Consider the following 20835-nt stretch of genomic DNA (forward strand, 5'->3'; position numbering starts at 1 on the left):
ATGGAGACCAGAGACTTACTGCCTCCAGAAGTGTATGTCATAGTTCAAGTCAGCATAGCACTTGGCGTTTTTTTTTAAATGGTAAAATAATGCACCAAACTAGTAAAATCTTAATCTTACCTGCACGAGGTATCGTGGATCCACATTTAAATAAGGAGACAGAGGGTTCATACCAGTTACTAGAGAGAAAACAAAATGTCACATTGCAACAAAATTCTTTAAGTTAATTCAGTTAGAGTTAATCCAGCTCCTGATTGTTACATGTGTTTGCAATTTTTATAGGCTCACTGAAGGCGGAAAATTTTTTCCCATTTTATCCTCCCTATCTGTCAGTTTGGGGGCTGACTCATCCTGAGACCCTCAATCCCAAACCAGGTCTTCCACTGGTGGCTCAGGCTTTTACACCAATAAGATAATCGCAGTGTCACAGATCTGATTTTTGAACTTACAGGAAGTGCAGTCCAGGCCATTTACAAAGCTAATTTCTTTCACTTTACTACAAGAATGCTTGGTGACTATGTAAATCACAAAATAAGACTGAGAAAAGACTAATCAATTCCATGGGAAAAACAGTGGTTGGGTTGGGTTGGGTTTTCTGACTGTGTACATGTTGTATCTAACTATTTCAAGGCAGTTCCTTCACATATTACTATTAACGATTGATTTACTGTGGCAAGGTTGAGAATCCTTAGGTCATTACCACAGGTATGTGGGTCTGTGCAAAAGAAAACACAAACTTTGAGAGGGCCAGTTACTGAATTCACTAACATTGAAAACAGTAAAACCTATCATCTTTGGATCCTTCTGTATCTCAGCAGTTATTTACAAACCTATGCATCACCCATGCCTCTATCTTTTCATCAATTAGGAGTCCTGCTTGTTCTATTTTTAATACCTATTTTGAATTGTGTTACTTATCTTCTCTATTGCTACCATCCTAGTCCAACCATCATATCTCACAGCAACAATTTCCTAACTCCTTGCTTTCTCTTACCCCTTCAATTCACTGTCTACATAGCAACTACAGTGATTTTTCTTAAGAAAATCGAAACTCCTTACCATAACTTACAACATCCTACATTAGCTGTCATTCCCTACCTCTCTGATTTCACGAACTTCAATTGATCCAACTGCCTTGTAACTACGAAGACAGACTGGCCTAAGAGCTGTTCCTTAAACATGCCAAATTTGTTTTGTTTCAGGACATTTGCACTAACTATTTTCCTGGATACTTGCCTCCCAAGCATTTGTACTGTATTTGGGTCACAGCTCAAATGTCAACTCCCTTGAGATGTTTTCGCTAACCCGCTCTAAAACGGCATCCTGCTTCCATCACAATCTCATGACTCTGCTTTATTCCCTTTACGGCACTTATCACTAACGGCAATGTTTTAATTTATGTTTGTTGGTTTACCTCAGTATTATGTAAGCTCTGTGAGCGCAAGAGTCCTCTTTTCAAAAAAACAAAAAAAACAAAAAACAAACAAAAAAACCCCCACAAAAACCACTATAGTCCTGCCCCCAGAAAAGTAGCTAGCACACTGTAAAAGCTCAGTAAATGGTGTTCATTCCCTGGTCCCCCAATTTACCTTCAAATCTTAATCAAATTAATTTAACAATATTGTCACATTAAGGAAGTGTATATGCCCTTCGTGCTCTGAAACTCAGAGATACTAAGATTAATATGAAACTGTGTTCTAAACAGGTAAAGTAGTAGCTCAGGCCTAGGAATCCCAGCATTTTGGGAGGCCGAGACAGGAGGATGGCCTGAGTTCGAGAGTTTGAGACCAGCTTGGACAACACAGGGAGACCCCATCTCCACAATAAGTCAAAAAATAAAAAATAAAAAAAATTAGCCAGGCGTGGTGGTACGTACCTAGAGTCCCAGCTACTTAGGAGGCTTAGAGGGGAGGATTGTTTGAGCTCAGGAGTGGGAGGCTTCAGTGAACTATAATCATGCCACCGCACCCCAATATGGGTGACAGAATGAGGTCCTGACTCTAAAAACAAACAAACAAAAAACGAAACAAAACACCATGTGTTGTAGATTCAGTTTTTTGACAAAGGTGACACCAAGGAAATGAAAGGTCTTTTATATTTTTTTGCACTAGAGTCAGTCTGAACATATTTCGTTGTTGTTGTTCCTTAGTATAAAATACCTAGAGAAATATTACAAGGATTCTCTAAAAAGAAAGTACTTTCGTAAAGGCTTTATCCACGACCAACTGCCTATCTTTAGGTCCAAGTTCTATTTATCTAGTTGAACAACCACAGTTACAAAGTACCAAAGTTCTGGAAAACATATTCACAAGACCGAGGAGAGGCAAAGGCAAGATATTTATGCCTCTGTATACCTTGATGTTGCCTATTTCCGTTCCTATAATTCTTACCTGGCTTCTTTCTTCATGTCTATATATCACCTTTAAAGTTCAGCTTACTTCCTAGCTCCTAAAGAAGGTTTCCTAGCCTGCCCCAAGTCATATTTATTTCTCACTTACATGCTATATTACTGAATATTCTGCCCTGACGGCTACTTGGAGGCTCAGAATATGTCGCTGTGTACTAAAAAGTTAACTACGGGCTTGCTATTTGGAATACATTTACTCCCAAAGCTGGGCTCTACTCTTAATCAAGGGTCAATCACACGGCCCACCACACACAAAACGTAGGAGGCTTGGATATAAACCTAAGAAAACATGCATCATCTCGCGAGTCCAGGTCAATCACGGACAGCTTCCCCAGGAGATCCGTGGCCCTTTTTTAGGCCTTTCTATCTTGAAAGAACAGCCATGCAGATACACTAACCCCACCACTGGTACTTAAGCTTGTAAATGCCAGCAAGGGAAAAAAACAACAACAACATAAAACATGGGACGCGCAACTTTAGTGTAGACGCAAGAACCAGTCAGAAATAATCGCAAGCTAGGCCCCATACTTACGCGGGACGCCAGCCAAATCCGCGTGAGAGTAACCTGCTCCGCCGGCTCCGAAAAAGCCGGCCAATCCCCCTGTGGTTTTGTTGCCGCTTCCCCCGCCTCCTTCCATGGTATCGCAGCAAACCGAGTGGTTCCCGCCGCTGCCTCAAGCCTGGGTGGTCCGCAGAGCTGTTACTCCTCAATAACAGCGGGTAACCCCGCGTTGCCAGCGCCTACTTCACACTCTGACCTTCCGGGCGCCGGTTCCCGTTAAGCGCCACACTTCCGCTTTGCGGCAGTGTGCGCCCCGGAAGCTGCAAGCGCCTGACGGCAGCTTTCCGGTGGTGGGAAAGTGAACGAATCCCGAATCAAAGCGGCGCATTGAGGCAGGTGGGGTGCCAGTGGAAGAGGGAAGGCAGGCGAATGTTTACGGCCTGACTTGGGAGGCCGGCGGATCAGCAATTGCAGAAGCAGGCAGCGGCAGAGAGGGAATGGTGCAGGCAGGCGCTGAGAAGGACGCGCAGTCCATCTCTCTCAGGTTAGTGAATGAGGCTCTCCGGCCCCGGGGACAGTGCGCTGCTGGTCCCAGCATGAATGCGGGCCCCGGCTGTGAACCCTGCACCAAGCGACCCCGCTGGGGCGCCGCTACAACTTCGCCGGCTGCTTCGGACGCCCGGAGCTTTCCCAGCAGGCAGAGGCGCGTCCTCGACCCCAAGGACGCTCACGTGCAGTTCAGGGTCCCACCGTCCTCGCCAGCCTGCGTCCCAGGGCAGGCGGGACAGCACAGAGGCAGCGCCACCTCGCTTGGTACGTGGGAAAATAAAAATCTTTGTCCTTCGCCTCGGCCCGAACCTTCTGGTCTCAGTCTGAGGACCCAGGGGCTCCAGTCACTCCTTTCTGGTCTTGTGTGCATCGTCACTCTGAGGTCCACTTGCTGAGCTACCAAAGCCACTAGTGGGTGAATGGGGCCGCATTTTCCCCAGTGCGATTGATGTGAGAAACTCTGATGAGCAGTCACTCACAGGGCGGAAAATGGCAGGAGACTCCACCACCTGTTTGCTTCTTCAGGTTTGATTGAGAAATTGCCTTAGTCGTCAAGGAGATCTAATTGTGTATGTAAAACAGTAGAGCGTTTCAGCCTCTAGATACGAAGAAAACAACTTCACTTGTTCAGATTCTGGGTCCCAGGGTGCAGAGCTATTAGTCTAAGCTGGCATTGTACCCGTCCCTGGTATACAGTGTTGAACAAGAGAAACTTGGCCTCTGCCTTCATACCTTAAAATCTATCTGGAGAGATAGACGATAGCAAAAGTTAATATAATAAAAGGTAATGGATGTTCTGATAGATGAAGGACAGATTGTTTTACCTAACTGAATTTATGGAATCGAAAATAGTCCTCCAGAAGATGAGATGCTTATTCTGAGGACTGTAGAATGAGTAGGAGTTAGATGAAGAGGAAGTAAGAATTGTTTCAGGAGTGCAATCGAGGCCGGGCGCGGTGGTTTTGCCTGTAATCCCTGCGCTTTGGGAGGCCGGGGCGGGTGGATCACCTGAGGTCAGGAGCTCAAGACCAGCCTTACCAATATGGTGAAACCCCGTCTCTGCTAAAAACACAAAAAATTAGCCTAGCGTGGTGGCGGGCAACTGTAATCCCAGCTACTCCGGAGGCTGAGGCAGGTGAGGCAGGAGAATCGCTGGCATCCGGGAGGCGGAGGTTGCAGTGAGCCGAGAGGGCACCATTGCACTCCAGCCTGGGCAACAAGAGCGAAACTCCGCCTCAAACAAAACAAAACAAAACAAAAACAGGAGTGCAATTGATATATAGAGTGAACGCAAGAGAGTGTGAGAGATGAGGCTGCGGGGTGGTACAGAAAAGTCAGATCAAATTGGATATGTAGACATTGCTAAGGATTTTGAACTCTAAGGGCATTGATAAGCTACTCAAGGGTTTTTAGTAGGGGAATGACTTGATTAGACTTATTTATTTGTTGACAAGTGTGTGTGGCTGGTGTGTGGAAAATAAAGAATGGATTGAAAAGGAACTCAAGTGGAGCATCAAGACTCAGTTAAGGGTTAATCTAGGTTGGAAATAATTGTAGCTTAGGCCTGGATGCTGGCAATAGGGAAGGGGATGGATTTATGAAAGAATGGGATACTTGAGAAGAAATATTTCTGTGCTGGAGAAGTAGATTGGGGAGTTCGTGGCATAAACATTATAATGGATGCTATGGGCATAGATAACATAAACATGTAGAGAAAGTAAAGGTGACCTAGGGCAGAAGCCTTAGGAACACCAAAGTTTAAGAGTAGACTGAAGAGAAGCGGCTGTAGAGGTGGGAGGAAAGCCTGGCTCCTGTTGTGTCAGACAAAGGAGAGCATTTCAAAAAGGATGCATTCGTTAACAGTGTAAGAGGCTGGGCAGAGCTCGGGCAGTTTTCTGGTGAAGAGTGTACACTTAGATGTCTTCAAACTTAGGGACAGTACCAAGTAGACTTGCACTAGGCCTTGAAGGATGAGGAAGATTTGCTGTATAAATCAAGAGGAGAAAGAATTATACACGCAGAGGGAATAAGACATGCAAAAGTTGGTAAGACTGGAGCATAAGATGACAGAGGAGTGTCTGATGAGGCTGGGTGGCAGACAGGAGCTTATGAAGAAACTCAAATTCCATTTTAAGGAATTTCAGCCTTATTCTGTGGTTAATGGAGAAACCACTAAAAAGCTTTTAAGCGTGGGAATACCATTTGGTTAATATTTTAGAAAAGTGGCTTTTGGACTTTCCTAACTGCAACCCACAGCATAAATTTTATCCAGTACACAGAGAAATATATGTAACCTGGCAGATAAGCCATATTTATAACTGAAATAAATGTTTCATGAAATAATACTTAACCTTACTATGTGTGATGCATTCTTATATTGTCTGTGTTATTTCATTGAAAAATGACTGGTCATTTGTAGTTTGTAGAACACTGGATAGTCAAGGCTGTAGACAGGGAGACTAGTTGTAAGAAACAAATGGCAGTTGTCTAGTAAGCGATGTGTTTAAAGGGTATGAGGAAGGGATGGATTTAAAATTTAGGATGTAGATTTCAGAGAACTTGGTATAGGGGAGAGGGAACTGAAGGTGAACTTCAGGTATATGTTCAGGTGTACTTCAGTTTCTGTGGCTGGATAATTTGTGATTTCATTAACCTTATTTACATGTAAAGGAGGAGGAGTTAGTTGCAAATAGGGGTGTGGGCAGTCAGTCCTCACTGGTTGGATCTTAATTAAGATTTCTGCAGAAGAGGTACCAAATGAATACTTGGGGCTGTATTTCGCATGTTTAAATGTTTTCTGTATACCTGGCACAGGACACCAATTAACAGAATGTTCAAAGACTATATTTGTATCAAAAGCCCATTGTTTGAATTTTTGGGATTCCTTTAGGAACTTGGTATTTAAATTTTTATATATAATTATCTTAGGACAAGTAGGCAGGGTAGCGAAATGGATATTTATTCAGTATCTTTAAATTTTATATTATTTATCTTCCTGGACATATTTCTTGTATTGACTGAAATCGCTAATTTTGCTGGGCATGCACCTGTAGTCCCAGCTACTTGGGAGGCTAAGGCAAGAGGATCACTTGAGCCCGGGAGTTCCCGTCCAGCCTGAGCAACATAGCGAGACCCCACTTCTGAAAAAAGAAAAAAAAAATCTGCAAACCTGCATATTGGCAGAACTCAGCATGTTATTCACATTGTGATGACGCAGGTTTATCCAGATGTGTTACTGTAGACTTTTTGTGAAAGTGGAATGTTCCTTTGACATGCAGGTGAATTTTATTGCATTTTGTGCCTTTTGGCTGTATCTATAGCTATTAATTGAATGACTTGCTGATTAAAATATACTGGGTACTGAATAATGTTGCTGATGAGAGTAAATGTAAATGGTGTGAAGTCAAAGTTGGAGAATTACTGATCTCAGTGGAAAAAAAAAAGACTGGGTGGAAATGTCGGGAGATAACATATTGAGTGCTTTGTGAGGCTGAACACAATATTTTCTCTAATTTTTGCTTTGTAATTGATCCACATAACCCTTAGAAGTAGGTGTTGTTAGCTTCATTTTCTGGGTGAGGAAATAAAGGCTTAACGAAGTGAAGCAACTTGACCAAGGTGGTACTAGTAAGTGACTGAACAAAGATCTCAATCCAAGACTATCTGACTCTAGATCTTGTATCTTTTCGTCACTTCTTATTGCCACTCTTTTTGCCTTGCTGTGACTATCTCTAGTTAAAATTCCTAGGAAACCTGGAAAGCATAATTTTATGCTTACTTCAGGAGTAAGAGGGATAAAGCTCTGACACAGTCCTGTGGTGTGCTGGGAAGGAAACCTTAGGAAGCCAGAAGCAGTGATATTGCAAAGAGCAGTAAGCAGTCCTTTCTCTGAGGCCCTAAGAAGGACTGATCAATGTTTTATTAGCAGAAGATACTGGTTCCTTACCTCTTGCTTTTCCTCCTTCATCCCTTCCCCAGGCTTCAGGAAGCCTGAAACTGGAGAGAGAACATATTCTCAGGGTCAGGGCTACAGGAGAGAGCTCTCTTCTTTGCCATCACTGGAACACTCCTGGTTTTTCATGAAATGATGTGTGCAGTCTTTAGGTTCTTTAGACTTATCACGGGAGTACATGCTTCGTGTGTGTTATAGGAACCTAGTCATTGCATCTTAACATTAATCCTTACATTTATGGAAAAAAGATGTTTTAACTTCTAAACCAACTCAAAAAATGAATGTTTTGGCATATTACTGGTTTGTAATTTGAGGATTTTTTTTTTTTTTTTTTTGAGACGGAGTCTCACACTGTCGCCCAGGCTGGAGTGCAGTGGCGCAATCTCCGCTCACTGCAAGCTCCACCTCCCGGGTTCACGCCATTCTCCTGCCTCAGCCTCCCGAGTAGCTGGGACTACAGGCGCCCGCCACCACGTCTGGCTAATTTTTTGTATCTTTAGTAGAGACGGGGTTTCACCGTGTTAGCCAGGATGGTCTCAATCTCCTGACCTTGTGATCTGCCTGCCTCGGCCTCCCAAAGTGTTGGGATTACAGGCGTAAGCCACTGCGCCCGGCCCAATTTGAGGATTTTCTAAACTATACTTGCTGTATTTGATATAAAGAAAATAAATAGAGAATACAGAACTATAGAAAAAGTTTCAGAATCAAATGGTTTATCCTCTTGCTCCCTCTGACTGAAGCTCATTTTTTCTCTGAAGCCTGATCTGCTGCAGAAAGCTAAATAAAATCGTGGAAGTAATGGTGTTTAACAATAAGAAATCACTATGCGTGATTACTTTTTTGTGATAGAAACTATTTTTGAAACATTAATCAAATATTTTTACTAGCTGGATTATAAGTATTTTGTGGAAGGTAAAGATTATATAGCAATTGAATATTTTTCTGGTATAAAATTCTCCCTATCTGAAATGTATTTCGATTATGCCATTATTTCAATGAAAAATAAACCATTGATTTTCGTATATATGAGCCTGCATCTGTTTTGCTCCATATGGTGTTTGAGGAGAGGTAGGTAAATAAGAAAGATCCTGTGACTTAGGATGCTAAGATTCTTACATTGCAATTTAGTGAGTATCTCAAATCTTAAACATTTGCGAATGTTTAAGATTTTATTTCTGATACTAAAATATGATGTACATTTAATCCCTATTCAGTATATTAAATTTTGACAGCATACTTATTTCTAATGATTATATAAAATGTGGCTTGTATTTATTTATATTTCATCTCCCTCTCCTGAGCTACCAATTCTACTTTTGCTACTGTCTGCTGGTGTGTTGGGAAGGAAACCTTAGGAAGCCAGAAGTAGTGATATGGTTTTCTATCTAGTTACTTCTTTGGCATCTCAAATTTAGTATAGGCAGAATCGACCTAATCGTATGTCTTCCCTAAACACAATTCTCTTGTATTCCATATTTCTACTTAAGGCTGTCATCATTTTTCAAGTCTCTCAAGCTCAAAGCTTAAAGTCACTTTTAACTTCCCCTATTATTGTGAAGTCTGTAATGACTCTCCTCACTTTTACTACTCTCACAAGGACTAGTTTATGTTCTTGGCCAGTAACTGTTCAATCTAGTGGATCATCAGAATCACTTTTGGAAAAAAAAAAATAGATTCCAGCTCCCCTCATGCCTTCATCCTACTCACATATAGATTCTGATTCAGAAGGACTGGGGTGTGGCTGGCTTCCTGATGATCCAGATAGTTTGGGAACCACTGACCTGGACTAGTAGCTTCCTCCCTAGTTTCTGGCAATAAGCTCTTCCCTCTTGCCCCTCAGATTTATCCTCCAGGCTGTCATGCATGGCTGTGAGCCTCCTAGATGAGAGGAATCATGTCTTTCAACACGTTTTTTGTGCTTCTCTTTGTGGGTCATTCAAAGATCCTATTGTATGGTATGATCCTGGCTGACTTTTCAACCATATTTTCTTTTGCTTTCTTTTTAAGTTCTTTATATTTCCCTGATACTGGTGCCTTTGCTTATAATTTTCTCTTTATGTGACTGCATGTTTACTTTTCAAGGCATAAGTCAAGCCTTACCTTTTCCGAAGAAATCTTACCGATTATGCCCATGTTCTCCTGTTCACTGAAGTAGTGTCTTCCTCAGAAATAACCTTAATTCCTTTATCAGGACCTCTTTTAATAATCATGATAATTAAGAATCAACATTTACTAAGCATAAACCAGATAATGCCCTAAACGCTTTACATGAACTATTTTTACTTAATTAAGCCTTATCTCATGAGAGATAGTTATTTTGCATGTTTACAAATGAGGGATCTGAGATACAGAGAAATGACCCCTCACAGAGTAACATAGGAAGCTAATGGGAGAATCAGGATTTGAATGCAGATGTTCTGATTCCATAGCCTATGCTCTTATCCATTAGACCATACCAACTCTTTTAGGCACCAGTCATTTTCTACCCTGTGTCATATGTATTAACATTTATGTTCCTGTCTTACCCATATACTTGAGGGCAAATACTTGAGTTATTAATCTTTTGTTTAACCGGTAGAACCTAGCATAGTTCCTTGCATGTACAATATGCTGTATATGTTTTCTATTGGAAGGAATGTATGAATATACTTTTTTTTTATAGTTTTCAAACAAAAAACTATTACCAGTTGGATGGACACTAAAGGAATCAAGACAGCGGAATCAGACAGGTATAGAAACATTCCTATGTAGAGAAATGAATAATAATACATGGATGTTTTATCTTGTTGCTTTAATATTTTCTCTCTTTGTTCATGCTTTTCTGTTCTCCTTTATCTATGTTAATTCAAAATCAACTTATAAGTAGTTTTTTAGAGAGTCCTGTGTGCCAGGGACTGTCCTGTATACTTGAGATACCGAGATGAGAGAGGAATAGTCCGTGTCTTTTTTTTTTTTTTTTTTTTTTTTTTGAGATGGAGTCTCACTCTGTTGCCCAGGCTGGAGTGTAGTGGCGTGATCTCGGCTAACTGCAAGCTCTGCCTCCTGGGTTCACGCCATTCTCCTGCCTCAGCCTCCCAAGTAGCTGGGACTACAGGCGCCCACCACCACGCCTGGCTAATTTTTTGTATTTTTAGTAGAGATGGGGTTTCACCGGGTTAGCCAGGATGGTCTCGATCTCCTGACCTCGTGATCTGCCTGCCTCAACCTCCCAAAGTGCTGGGATTACAGGTGTGAGCCACTGCGCCCGGCCAGTTTGTGTCTTTAAGATACTTACAGTGTAGCAGTGGCCACAGACACAAAAACACATAATTACTGCCTGGTGTGATAGATGCAATAGTAAAGGTATGAGCAAGGCACAGTGGTGGTTAGTGTGTAGAAGAAACAAATGTTCAACTTTACCTTTGGTCCCTAAAGGAAGACTGCACAGAGAGGTGGGTGACATTTATGACTTGAAGGAAAGGCGGGTGTTTGCCAGACACACAGCTGCAGGGAGGGCATTAGGGATCACATACAAAGACATGGAGTCATGGAAGACATGCTGTGTGCTCAGGTGACCACAGGGAGTTTAATTACTGCTGTGACACTGGAGGTATGATTGGATAAGTGACTTGTTTGTATTATAAGTTGTTTTTAGTTCCTTCTGTTCTCTTGTAGTTTGGATAGTAAAGAAAACAACAATACAAGAATAGAATCCATGATGAGTTCTGTACAAAAAGATAACTTTTACCAACATAATGTAGAAAAATTAGAAAATGTTTCTCAGCTAAGTCTTGATAAGTCACCCACTGAAAAAAGTACACAGTATTTGAACCAGCATCAGACTGCAGCGATGTGTAAGTGGCAAAATGAAGGGAAACACACGGAGCAGCTTTTGGAAAGTGAACCTCAAACAGTAACCCTGGTACCAGAGCAGTTTAGTAATGCTAACATTGATCGGTCACCTCAAAATGATGATCACAGTGACACAGATAGTGAAGAGAATAGAGACAATCGACAGTTTCTCACAACTGTAAAGCTTGCAAATGCAAAGCAGACTACGGAAGATGAACAGGCCAGAGAAGCCAAAAGCCACCAGAAGTGCAGCAAGTCTTGCCATCCTGGGGAAGACTGTGCCAGTTGTCAGCAAGATGAGATAGACGTGGTGCCAGAGAGTCCATTGTCAGATGTTGGCTTTGAGGATGTTGGTACTGGGCCAAAAAATGACAACAAATTGATTAGACAAGAAAGTTGCCTAGGAAATTCTCCTCCATTTGAGAAGGAAAGTGAACCCGAGTCACCGATGGATGTGGATAATTCTAAAAATAGTTGTCAAGACTCAGAAGCAGATGAGGAGACAAGTCCAGGTTTTGATGAACAAGAAGATGGTAGTTCCTCCCAAACAGCAAATAAACCTTCAAGGTTCCAAGCAAGAGACGCTGACATTGAATTTAGGAAACGGTACTCTACTAAGGGCGGTGAAGTTAGATTACATTTCCAATTTGAAGGAGGAGAGAGTCGCACTGGAATGAATGATTTAAATGCTAAACTACCTGGAAATATTTCTAGCCTGAATGTAGAATGCAGAAATTCTAAGCAACATGGAAAAAAGGATTCTAAAATCACAGATCATTTCATGAGACTGCCCAAAGCAGAGGACAGAAGGTAATTTTCTGTCAGGAGTATCTCTCCAATAGCATAATATGCTTTATAGTTTTGTAAGGGAGTTTAACGAAGCTATGATTTCTAGTAAAGCAAAGAAATGGTTTTGTTTCTTGTTAACTACTTATGCTAAATTTAAACCTAGACTCCAAAGTTTAAACTCTAAAAAGGCTAGAAACAGAAAACAAGAAATAAAATAAATATTAGAAATCAGATTTTTAGTTTCATGAGTTTCCTTTTGGTATTTATGGGAATTACTAGAACATGAAAATACTAGGTTGATAGTAGCTACTGTTTCTTCAGCCAGACATTCTTCTAGACCATTGTATATTACACTTTTTTTTTTTTTTTACACTTTGTTTAATGCCGTGACAGGCAGACAGATGGTATTATACTCACTAAATGAGATAACTGAGATTTGGGTAAGAGAATTCACTGGAATCATGTACCTTCTGAGTGGTAAGGCTGGGATTTAAATCCAGGTGTGTCATATTACGAAGCTTATATTTTGCCGTTACCCCATATGGAATCTTAAATCCCATCCATGATTTCTGTGATTTGAGTTTCCTGAGATAGTGCAATCAGCATGCAATAGTGAGTTCACTTCATTGAAAATTACTGTGTAGATGATACTGTGACCATGACTCATTTCTGTTTTGAGAAGGTGATTTACATGTGTTTGAACTTTCTTCCACAGACTGTTGAAAATAAGCTCTTGAGTTTTATAAGCTTTATAGGTTTTTCTTTTGATTGTAAATATAAAACATAACGAAGTGAGTGACCAAGTATGGCATACTTTAAACAATAACGTCTGGGTAAGTTTTGTGCTTGTGTATCTAAGGGAATTAAAACAGTAAATAATTTGTGACTAAATACATTTGTCTTGACCTTAGAAAAGAACAATGGGAAACCAAACATCAAAGAACAGAAAGGAAGATCCCTAAATACATTCCACCTCACCTTTCTCCAGATAAGAAGTGGCTTGGAACTCCCATTGAGGAGATGAGAAGGATGCCTCGGTGTGGGATCCGGCTGCCTCTCTTGAGACCATCTGCCAATCACACAGTAACTATTCGGGTAGGTAGCACCTCTTATCTATGATGAGAGAAGACTGGAAGTCCTTATTTATTGTGATATTTATTAAGTGAGAAACAGACCAAGGCTTAGAAAGTTCTTCTGTTTTCTGCATATATAAAATACTGAGAATTCTACAGAATGGAGCAATATAATGATAACTTACTTAGTATAGAACTTAACAAATTAGTAATCATTAGCAATCATTATCAGCTGATGGTGAAGATAATTTTTTTTTCCAGTATTTTTAAGAAACCTCATTGGATTCTTTTTTTTTTCTTTTTACTCAGTTGATAGTATTGTGTACTGACTGCAGAATCCTGCATTCGTCCCTAAATTTCAAAATTACGTATGGTTTAGTGTCCTTAAATCATTATCCAGTTGTGCCTTTTTTTTTTTTGCTGGAGACCAGAGTTTTCTTATTACTCAAATCAGTCTCCTCCAGCATTCGGGGATCAGAGTTTTTAAGGATAATTTGGTGGTTTGGGGAAGGCCAGTGAGTCGAGAGTGCTGATTGGTTGGGTCAGAAGAAGAAATAATGGGAAGCTGAAGCTGTCGTCTTGTGCTGAGTCAGTTCCTGGGTGGGGACAAGATCAGATAAGCCAGTTTATCCATCTGGGTGGTGCCAGCTGATCCATCAAGTGCAGGGTCTGCAAAATATCCCAAGCACTGATCTTAGCAGTTTAGGGAGGGTCAGAATCTTGTAGCCTCCAGCTGCATGACTCCTAAACCATAATTTCTAATCTTGTGGCTATTTTGTTAGTCCTACAGTGGCAGTCTAGTCCCCAGGCAAGAAGGGGGTTTCTTTTGGGAAAGGGCTGTTACCATGTTTGTTTTAACAGTATATTATAACATTATAACAACATTGTAACAAAACATAACAAAAGACTAACATTATAACATTATAACAAAAGACTATAAGGAGGGCTATGGGAGTTACAAGCCAAGAACCTGGACAAAAACCAATGTGAATATCATAACACTATACTAACAGAAACTGTACATATTAAACATATTAAATAATTAAACCTCCTTCCCTGCTTCCCCTAGTTCTTAGTAACCTCTTTTGTACTTTTTGTGTGTTCTTGCTTTTAAAAAACAACTTCATTGAGGTATATAAAAATTCACCCATTTTAAGTGCTCGATTTGGTGATATTGAGTCCATTTTTTGAGCTATGTGACCATCACCATAATCCAGTTTTAGATTTCCATCACTTGCTGGGTAGTTTTAAACATTCATCTCATTTATTAGTCAGGTTTTATATAGATTTCACACGCAGTACTAAAAAAAATTGACATGATCCCTTTTAACATACAATTTAGTGTAGATGTGATTAACTATTTTGAAATTCAGAATTCTTTAGCATATTTAGAGGTGAGAGTAACATTGAGCAGAGTTATGGGGTTTGAGCTGAGCTCTAAAAGATAAGCATAAATTTCTGAGGTGCAGTTAGTAAGATAGGAGACTTCCAGACAGATATATAAGATTTATAAGAAAAGGCTGTGTGGTTGAAAACTATCTGTTTTAGAAATGGAAAACAGTGCCTTTGCTGGAGTGTGGAATTTGGGTGGGGAATGAGGAAGAGACTTGAAAATTGGATTGGGTTCATATCACAGGGGGCTTCAAGTGCCAGGAACCAGACTTAAGTCATGTCTGTGCAGACAGTATCTGTGCTGTAGCAAGATTAATCAGACAGCTGCATGTAAGGAAAACAGAAGTGAGGATACACTGGGAGACGGGAGAGGTAATGTAAGAGCCCAGATAAGAGTTAAGTAAGGTAACAGTATGTACCGAATTGTGCCACATAGAGGTGCTTCAGGGGTTCTTTTGAAGTTTGATGCAAATTTCATTTCTAAATTATATTTTTAACAGTGAAAAACTTGTTAAAAAAGAACTGCACAATCAAATTTGAAGATGCTTAATTCCACATTTGAACCAGCTGTTTTTGCCAAGATAACCCATTTTTGTGCAGACCATAGAGCCAAGGTTCCCTTGCTACCATTTATCTGAAGAGTTAGCTTAATATCAAAATAAAGTTTGTAAAATGTTACCATTTGCAACTGTATAGATGGATGGATCAGGATTTTCTTAATAATGTGTAAGAGAGATAAATGTAAACTAAATGGTAGATTGATGTAAGCTTTAACTCTCATCCCTAACTCCTACTTTCAAATTTTGTATTTAAAACTGTCTCATCACTTATTGATATTAGAGTAAGTAAGTAAAAGTTACTATAAAAACTGTATTTTTTTTTTGATGGAGTTTTTTGCTCTTGCTGCCCAGGCTAGAGTGCAATAGCACGATCTCGGCTCATGGCAACCTCCACCTCCCGGGTTCAAGCAATTCTGCTGCCTCAGCCTCCCGAGTAGCTGGGATTACAGGCATGCGCCACCACGCCTGGCTAATTTTGTATTTTAGTAGAGACGGGGTTTCTCCATGTTGGTCAGGCTGATCTCAAACTCCCGACCTCAGGTGATCTACCCACCTCGTCCTTCCAAATCCCAATCACGCTGGGATTACAGGCGTGAGCCACCGCGCCTGGCCAAAAACTGTATTTCTAAAAATAGCTTTGGTGTGACTTTAAATGACTTTATGTCAAATTTCTTAGGGAAAAAGGGATTCTGCTATTTTAAAAAGCTTGAAAATCACTGAGATAATAATCATGGGGATAAAAAAGAAAATAGAAGGTTGCATTATTATGAGGTAAAATTGATAGAATATGGTGAATTCCTAAATATGGGTGACAAATAAAAAGGAGTTGTTGATAATGCATGTAAAATTAAGGTTCTTAGTCTGGATTACTGAGATGATGTTAATGGTGAGGAACTGGAGAAAAGATGGACAGAGGGTGTTAAGTGATATTTTAGCTTTTTCTCTTCCTCCTCTCTCCCACCCTCCCACAAAGAAAACCCAAACCATCCTGTACCGTCATTATATCTCTCTAATATCTACCATCTCTACCATCAAATAATCTCTATAGTTAATGTTTCTTTCTTAGATACCCAGGACCCTTGAGTTTTTAAAATCTTCTATTTTATTACAACAGCAATGCAAGACTGTTGTAAAAAATACACAACTATTATATGAAAGCATGTAACTCAGAAAACCCATCTGTCAGTCTTATTCCCAGAGTTTAACAATTTGTTGTATTTTCTTCTAGATTCTTATTCCTGAATATGATAATAAGATATAAATGTAATTAAGTTACTTAATAGCAGTGTTTAGTTACATTATTAAGATTCCAGATGTTAATAGTTACAGATTTTGAAATAGTAAAATGAAAGTTGGGCATGATAGCTCACACCTGTAATCCCAGCACTTTAGGACGCCAAGGCAGGAGGATTGCTTGAGGCCAGGAGTTCAAGACTAGCCTGGGCAACATAGGGAGAGCCCATCTGTACAAAAAGTTAAAAAATTAGCCAGGCATGGTGGCACATGCCTGTAGTCCTAGCTACTCATGAGGCTAAGGCAGAAGGATTACTTGAGCCCTGCAGTTTAGCCTGGATGACAGAGTAAGACCCTGTTTCTTAAAAATAAAACCAACATTTAGCTTTAGAAATGTAAGGCAATCTGAAATTGCACTTAGTGGTCGATTTCCAACAAACACATGCATACGTGCGTGCATGCAAACACAGAGCCACACACAAAGCATATTACATGTATGTTCCCCTTTTGTGAAGCTCAACTGGTACCTATGCCGTTTTATCAGATGATATGGAACATCCTTATAAAATCACCTTTGAGACGTTCTTATGAGGGTGAAAATACTTTCAGCATAACTGCTGATTCTGTCACATCTGACTTTTTTTTTTTTTTTTTTTTTGTTTGAGATGGAGTCTTGCTCTGTCACCCAGACTGGAGTGCAGTGGTGTGATCTCGGCTCACTGCAACCTCTGCCTCCCGGGTTCAAGCGATCCTCCTACCTCACCCTCCCAAGTAGCTGGGACTACAGGTGCATACCACCAACCTCGGCTGATGTTTGTATTTTTAATAGAGACGGGGTTTCGCCATGTTGGCTAGGCTAGTCTTAAACTCCTGACCTCAGGTGATCACCCGCCTGGGCCTCCCAATGTGCTGGGATTACAGGTGGGAGCCACTGTTCCTGGCCTTCTTTTTTTTTTTTTTTAAGAGACAGGATCTCACTCCGTCACCCAGGCTGGATTGCAGTAGCAGTGGTGTGTGATCTTGGCTCACTGCAGCCTCCAACTCTTAGGTTCAAGCAATCCTCCCACCTCAGCCTCCTGAGTAGCTGGGGTTACAGGCATGTGCCACTACACGTGGCTAATTTTCTAAATTTGTAGCTATGTTGGCCCAGGCTGATTTTGAACTCCAGGCCTCAAGTGATCCTCCAGCCTCAACCTCCCAAAGTGTTGAGATTGCAGGTGTGAGCAACTGTGCCTGGCCACATTTGACTCCATAGACATTTCTTTTCTCCTTGGAATATACTCATCCTTTGGCTTCATGACACAATATAATCCTAAATTTCTTTCTTCCTCCTTAGCCAATTCTTATTTTCCTTTTAGGCTGTTCTTCTGTATGTGACAAGTAAGTGTTGTTGGAGTTCCTCAAGCCTTTTTTCATAGGTCCTTTTTTCTTCTGTCTCTCTCTGATTGGTCTCACCCACCCTTGTGGTTTTAGTGATCACCTATATAGATGACTCACAGGTTTATTTTTCTTTCTTTCGAGACAGAGTCTTGCTCTGTCGCCAGGCTGGAGTGCAGTGGCGCAATCTCAGTTCACTGCAACCTCTGCCTCCCAGGTTCAAGCGATTCGCCTGCCTCAGCCTCCTAAGTAGCTGGGACCACCGACACGCGCCACGATGCCTAACTAATTTTTGTATTTTTAGTAGAGATGAGGTTTCACCATGTTGGCCAGGATGGTCTCGATCTCTTAACCTTGTGATCCACCCTCCTCAACCTCCCAAAGTGCTGGGATTACAGGCGTGAGCCACCACCCCCGGCCCAGGTTTATTTTTCTTAAGTTGCAGTGTTACTAAACTGAACCTGAGTACACTCACCCAGTGCAGTAAAGCCAAACACCGACACTGACGTCTGTAGCAAGAGAAGTAGGGGTGTTTGTTTGCAGGGCACCAAGCAAGTAGAATAGGATAGCTATTGCTTAAAACCTGACCTCCCCAGTGGCTTACAAGCAAGATTTTTTAAAGGCAGAGATATATTCTAGGAGAGCAGAAGTTATTGGCAAAATCATACATCAATACATGGGGGTTATATATTGGTTTGGTCCCAAAAGGCAGGATATCTTGAAGTGGGGTTGCAGGATTCAGAGATTCTTTGATTTGCGATTGGTTAAGGAAGCAAGGCTTTGTCTAGAAACTTGGGATCAGTGGAAAGGAATGTTAAGGTTTGGCATGTGGGTGTCACTGTCTCCAGGCCCCTCAGGAAGAAACTTAGAATGAAGAACGTCAGTCAGAGTTCAGTCTTCAGTTCCCCCTTATGTGATGATGGTGGTTGGCACTTTTCCATTTGGCGGGGGTCTGAGTTTCTGAAAAATAACTCAGGGACCTATGTCAAGATGTTATCTTTATTTTCTATAGGGAGCAACACATCTTGTGGCTCTGACTTCCATGAGTGGCTATTGGTTTAAGCTGTGATTACCTCCTTGCATATCTGGTGGCTCATTTACTTCTCAAGGCTAGATAGGTGCCTGGAATTTCCCTTGAAGGTTTCAGATATGATGAGGTTTCTCTTCAAATAACCTGACCAGTCTTTTATTCTTTAATTCATAGTGCCCCCCTTCCTTTTTTCCTTTTTCTCCTTTTTTCCTTTTTGCCTTTGTTAGATGCCCAGGCACGTCACAGTACCAAGCATTATCAATACCAGCTCACATTCCTTTCCTTATTTGGAAAGAGAACTAACTTTCTAGCTTATTACAGACATGCCTTCCCCTTTCCTCTCCACTTTCTTTCACATGCCCACCTTATCTAAAAAAATCAAATGTTTAGCTAACCGGAATTAGTTTAGATTGTATGACCCGACCCCAGCCAATGGGGAAAGGGTACAGGGGCAGGACTTGCATCAGGAATAAAGGCTCTTGTGCCCCTTTGTTCAGGTGTGCTCTCATGGCGACTGGCCAAGGAGGCACTCCTCTGTGCAGAAGTAAAATTGCTTTGCTAAGAATCCTTTGTTCAAGTGTTCAATTTCCTTAGGATTTTGAGCATTATTCCTAACAAAGGGATTCGAGATTTTCTTTTATTTCCTTGCTTGAGGGCACTCCTGGCAGGCCCCTAAGAGGGCTCCCTGCTCTGTCTCAGCAGATGTTTTTATGAAGCTGCCTGTTTGACAGTCTTCTTTCCATAGTTCTTCCCTTTTTAAGGAATGTTGGTGAATAGAGTCAAACTCTGTAAAATATTTAAAGAAATTTATTCTGAGCCAAATATGAGTGACCAATGGCCTGTGACACCACCCCAGGAGATCTGAGTACATGTGCCCAAGGTGGTCAGGCTATAGGTTGGTTTTATATGTATTAGAGAGGTATAAGACGTCAATCAATACATGTAAGATGCATATTGATTTGGTCCAGCAGGCAGGACAACTCGAAAGGGGCTTCCAGGTCATAGATTCTCTGCTTGGCAATTGGTTAAAAGGGTTATTATCTAAAGACCTGGAATCAATAGAAAGGAATGTCTGGGTTAAGAAGGGTTTCTAAAGACCAAGGTTTTATCATGCAGTTGATACTTGTAGGTAACAGGCTTCAGAGCTCTTACCAGATGCTTCATTACTTCTCTCCTGGACTGGATCAGGGAAGACCTGGAAAGGGAAGGGGATTCTCTACAGCAGCAGTCCCCAACTTTTTGGCACCGGGGACCAGTTTTATGGAAGACCATTTTTCCATGGGTTGGGGGATGGTTTCAGAATGAAACTGTTCCACCTCAGATCATCAGGCATTTGTTAGATTCTCATAAGGAGTGTGCAACTTAGATCCCTCACATGCACAGTTCATAATAGGGTTCTTCCTCTTATGAGAATCTGATGTTGCCACTGACCTGACAGAAGGCAGAGCTCAGCCTTGCTCACCTCCTGTTATGCGGCCTGGTTCCTAACAGGCCATAGACCCCTGGTCCATCCCTGTCTGCATTCCGGGGGGTTGGGGACCCTTGCTCTACAGAATGTAGATTTTACCCACAAGAGACAGTTTAGCAGGGCCATTTCAAAATATTTCAAATAAATACATTTTGGGGTAAAATACTTCCATTTCTTTCAGAGCTTGGTATCTGTCATGTTGGTATCTTAATTGCTATAAAGAGTCTGCCTTGTCAGTCTTAAAGTACCTGTTTTAATGTTAATGCTGGTCAGTCATGTCTAAATTTCAAAGGGAGGAAGGTATAATGAAGCATGTCCAACCACCCGTTCCCATCATGGCCTGAACTAGTGTATGGGGTTTGCTTTAGAATGCCCTTGGCTGAGGGAGGGGCCCATTCAGCTGGTTGGGGGGCTTAGAATTTTATTTTTGTTTTACCCTTTTCCTTGTTAATTTTTTAGCCTTTAGAGTTAAGCTCAGTTGCCACTTCCTCAAGGAAGCCTTACCTAAGTTTACCAGATAAACTAAATCTGAGCTGGTCTCATAACACAGTGTTCCTCGTATTCATAACATATTACAAGTGAAATTATATATTTATGTGATTATGCTCTGCAGTGAAGTACTCATACATACTACCACATGGATTAATCTTGAAAACATTATGCTAAGTGAAA

The 20835-nt window shown here is 41.1% G+C and overlaps 2 protein-coding genes across 5 annotated transcripts in view; one reads left to right on the forward strand and one right to left on the reverse strand.

Annotated features, from left to right (window-relative positions):
• Positions 1-3466, reverse strand: part of TIMM23 (translocase of inner mitochondrial membrane 23) — a 34173-nt gene extending 30707 nt beyond the window's left edge. The window contains exons 1-2 of one of the 4 annotated variants that reach the window (XR_010135216.1): positions 2940-3212; positions 121-179 (exon numbers count right to left, since the gene is read on the reverse strand). Coding sequence is in view for 2 of the 4 variants with exons in the window: in XM_031006863.3 (XP_030862723.1) it covers positions 121-179; positions 2940-3045 (165 nt within the window). In the remaining 2 variants the exon portion in view is untranslated. Of the gene's footprint in view, positions 1-120; positions 180-1876; positions 1961-2939 lie in introns of those variants that run through there. The other 3 variants (XM_031006863.3, XM_063710122.1, XM_055353100.2) reach the window with 3 other exon arrangements.
• A 39-nt stretch (positions 3467-3505) lies between these two features.
• LOC115933075 (poly(ADP-ribose) glycohydrolase-like) overlaps positions 3506-20835 on the forward strand; it is a 110228-nt gene continuing 92898 nt past the window's right edge. Inside the window, 4 exon segments of the mRNA XM_055353085.2 lie at positions 3506-3722; positions 10073-10139; positions 11065-12051; positions 12942-13125. Coding sequence (XP_055209060.2) covers positions 3506-3722; positions 10073-10139; positions 11065-12051; positions 12942-13125 — 1455 coding nt within the window.

The sequence above is a fragment of the Gorilla gorilla genome, chromosome 8 (assembly GCF_029281585.2).
Source record: "Gorilla gorilla gorilla isolate KB3781 chromosome 8, NHGRI_mGorGor1-v2.1_pri, whole genome shotgun sequence".
Classification (NCBI taxonomy): Eukaryota; Metazoa; Chordata; class Mammalia; order Primates; family Hominidae; genus Gorilla; species Gorilla gorilla.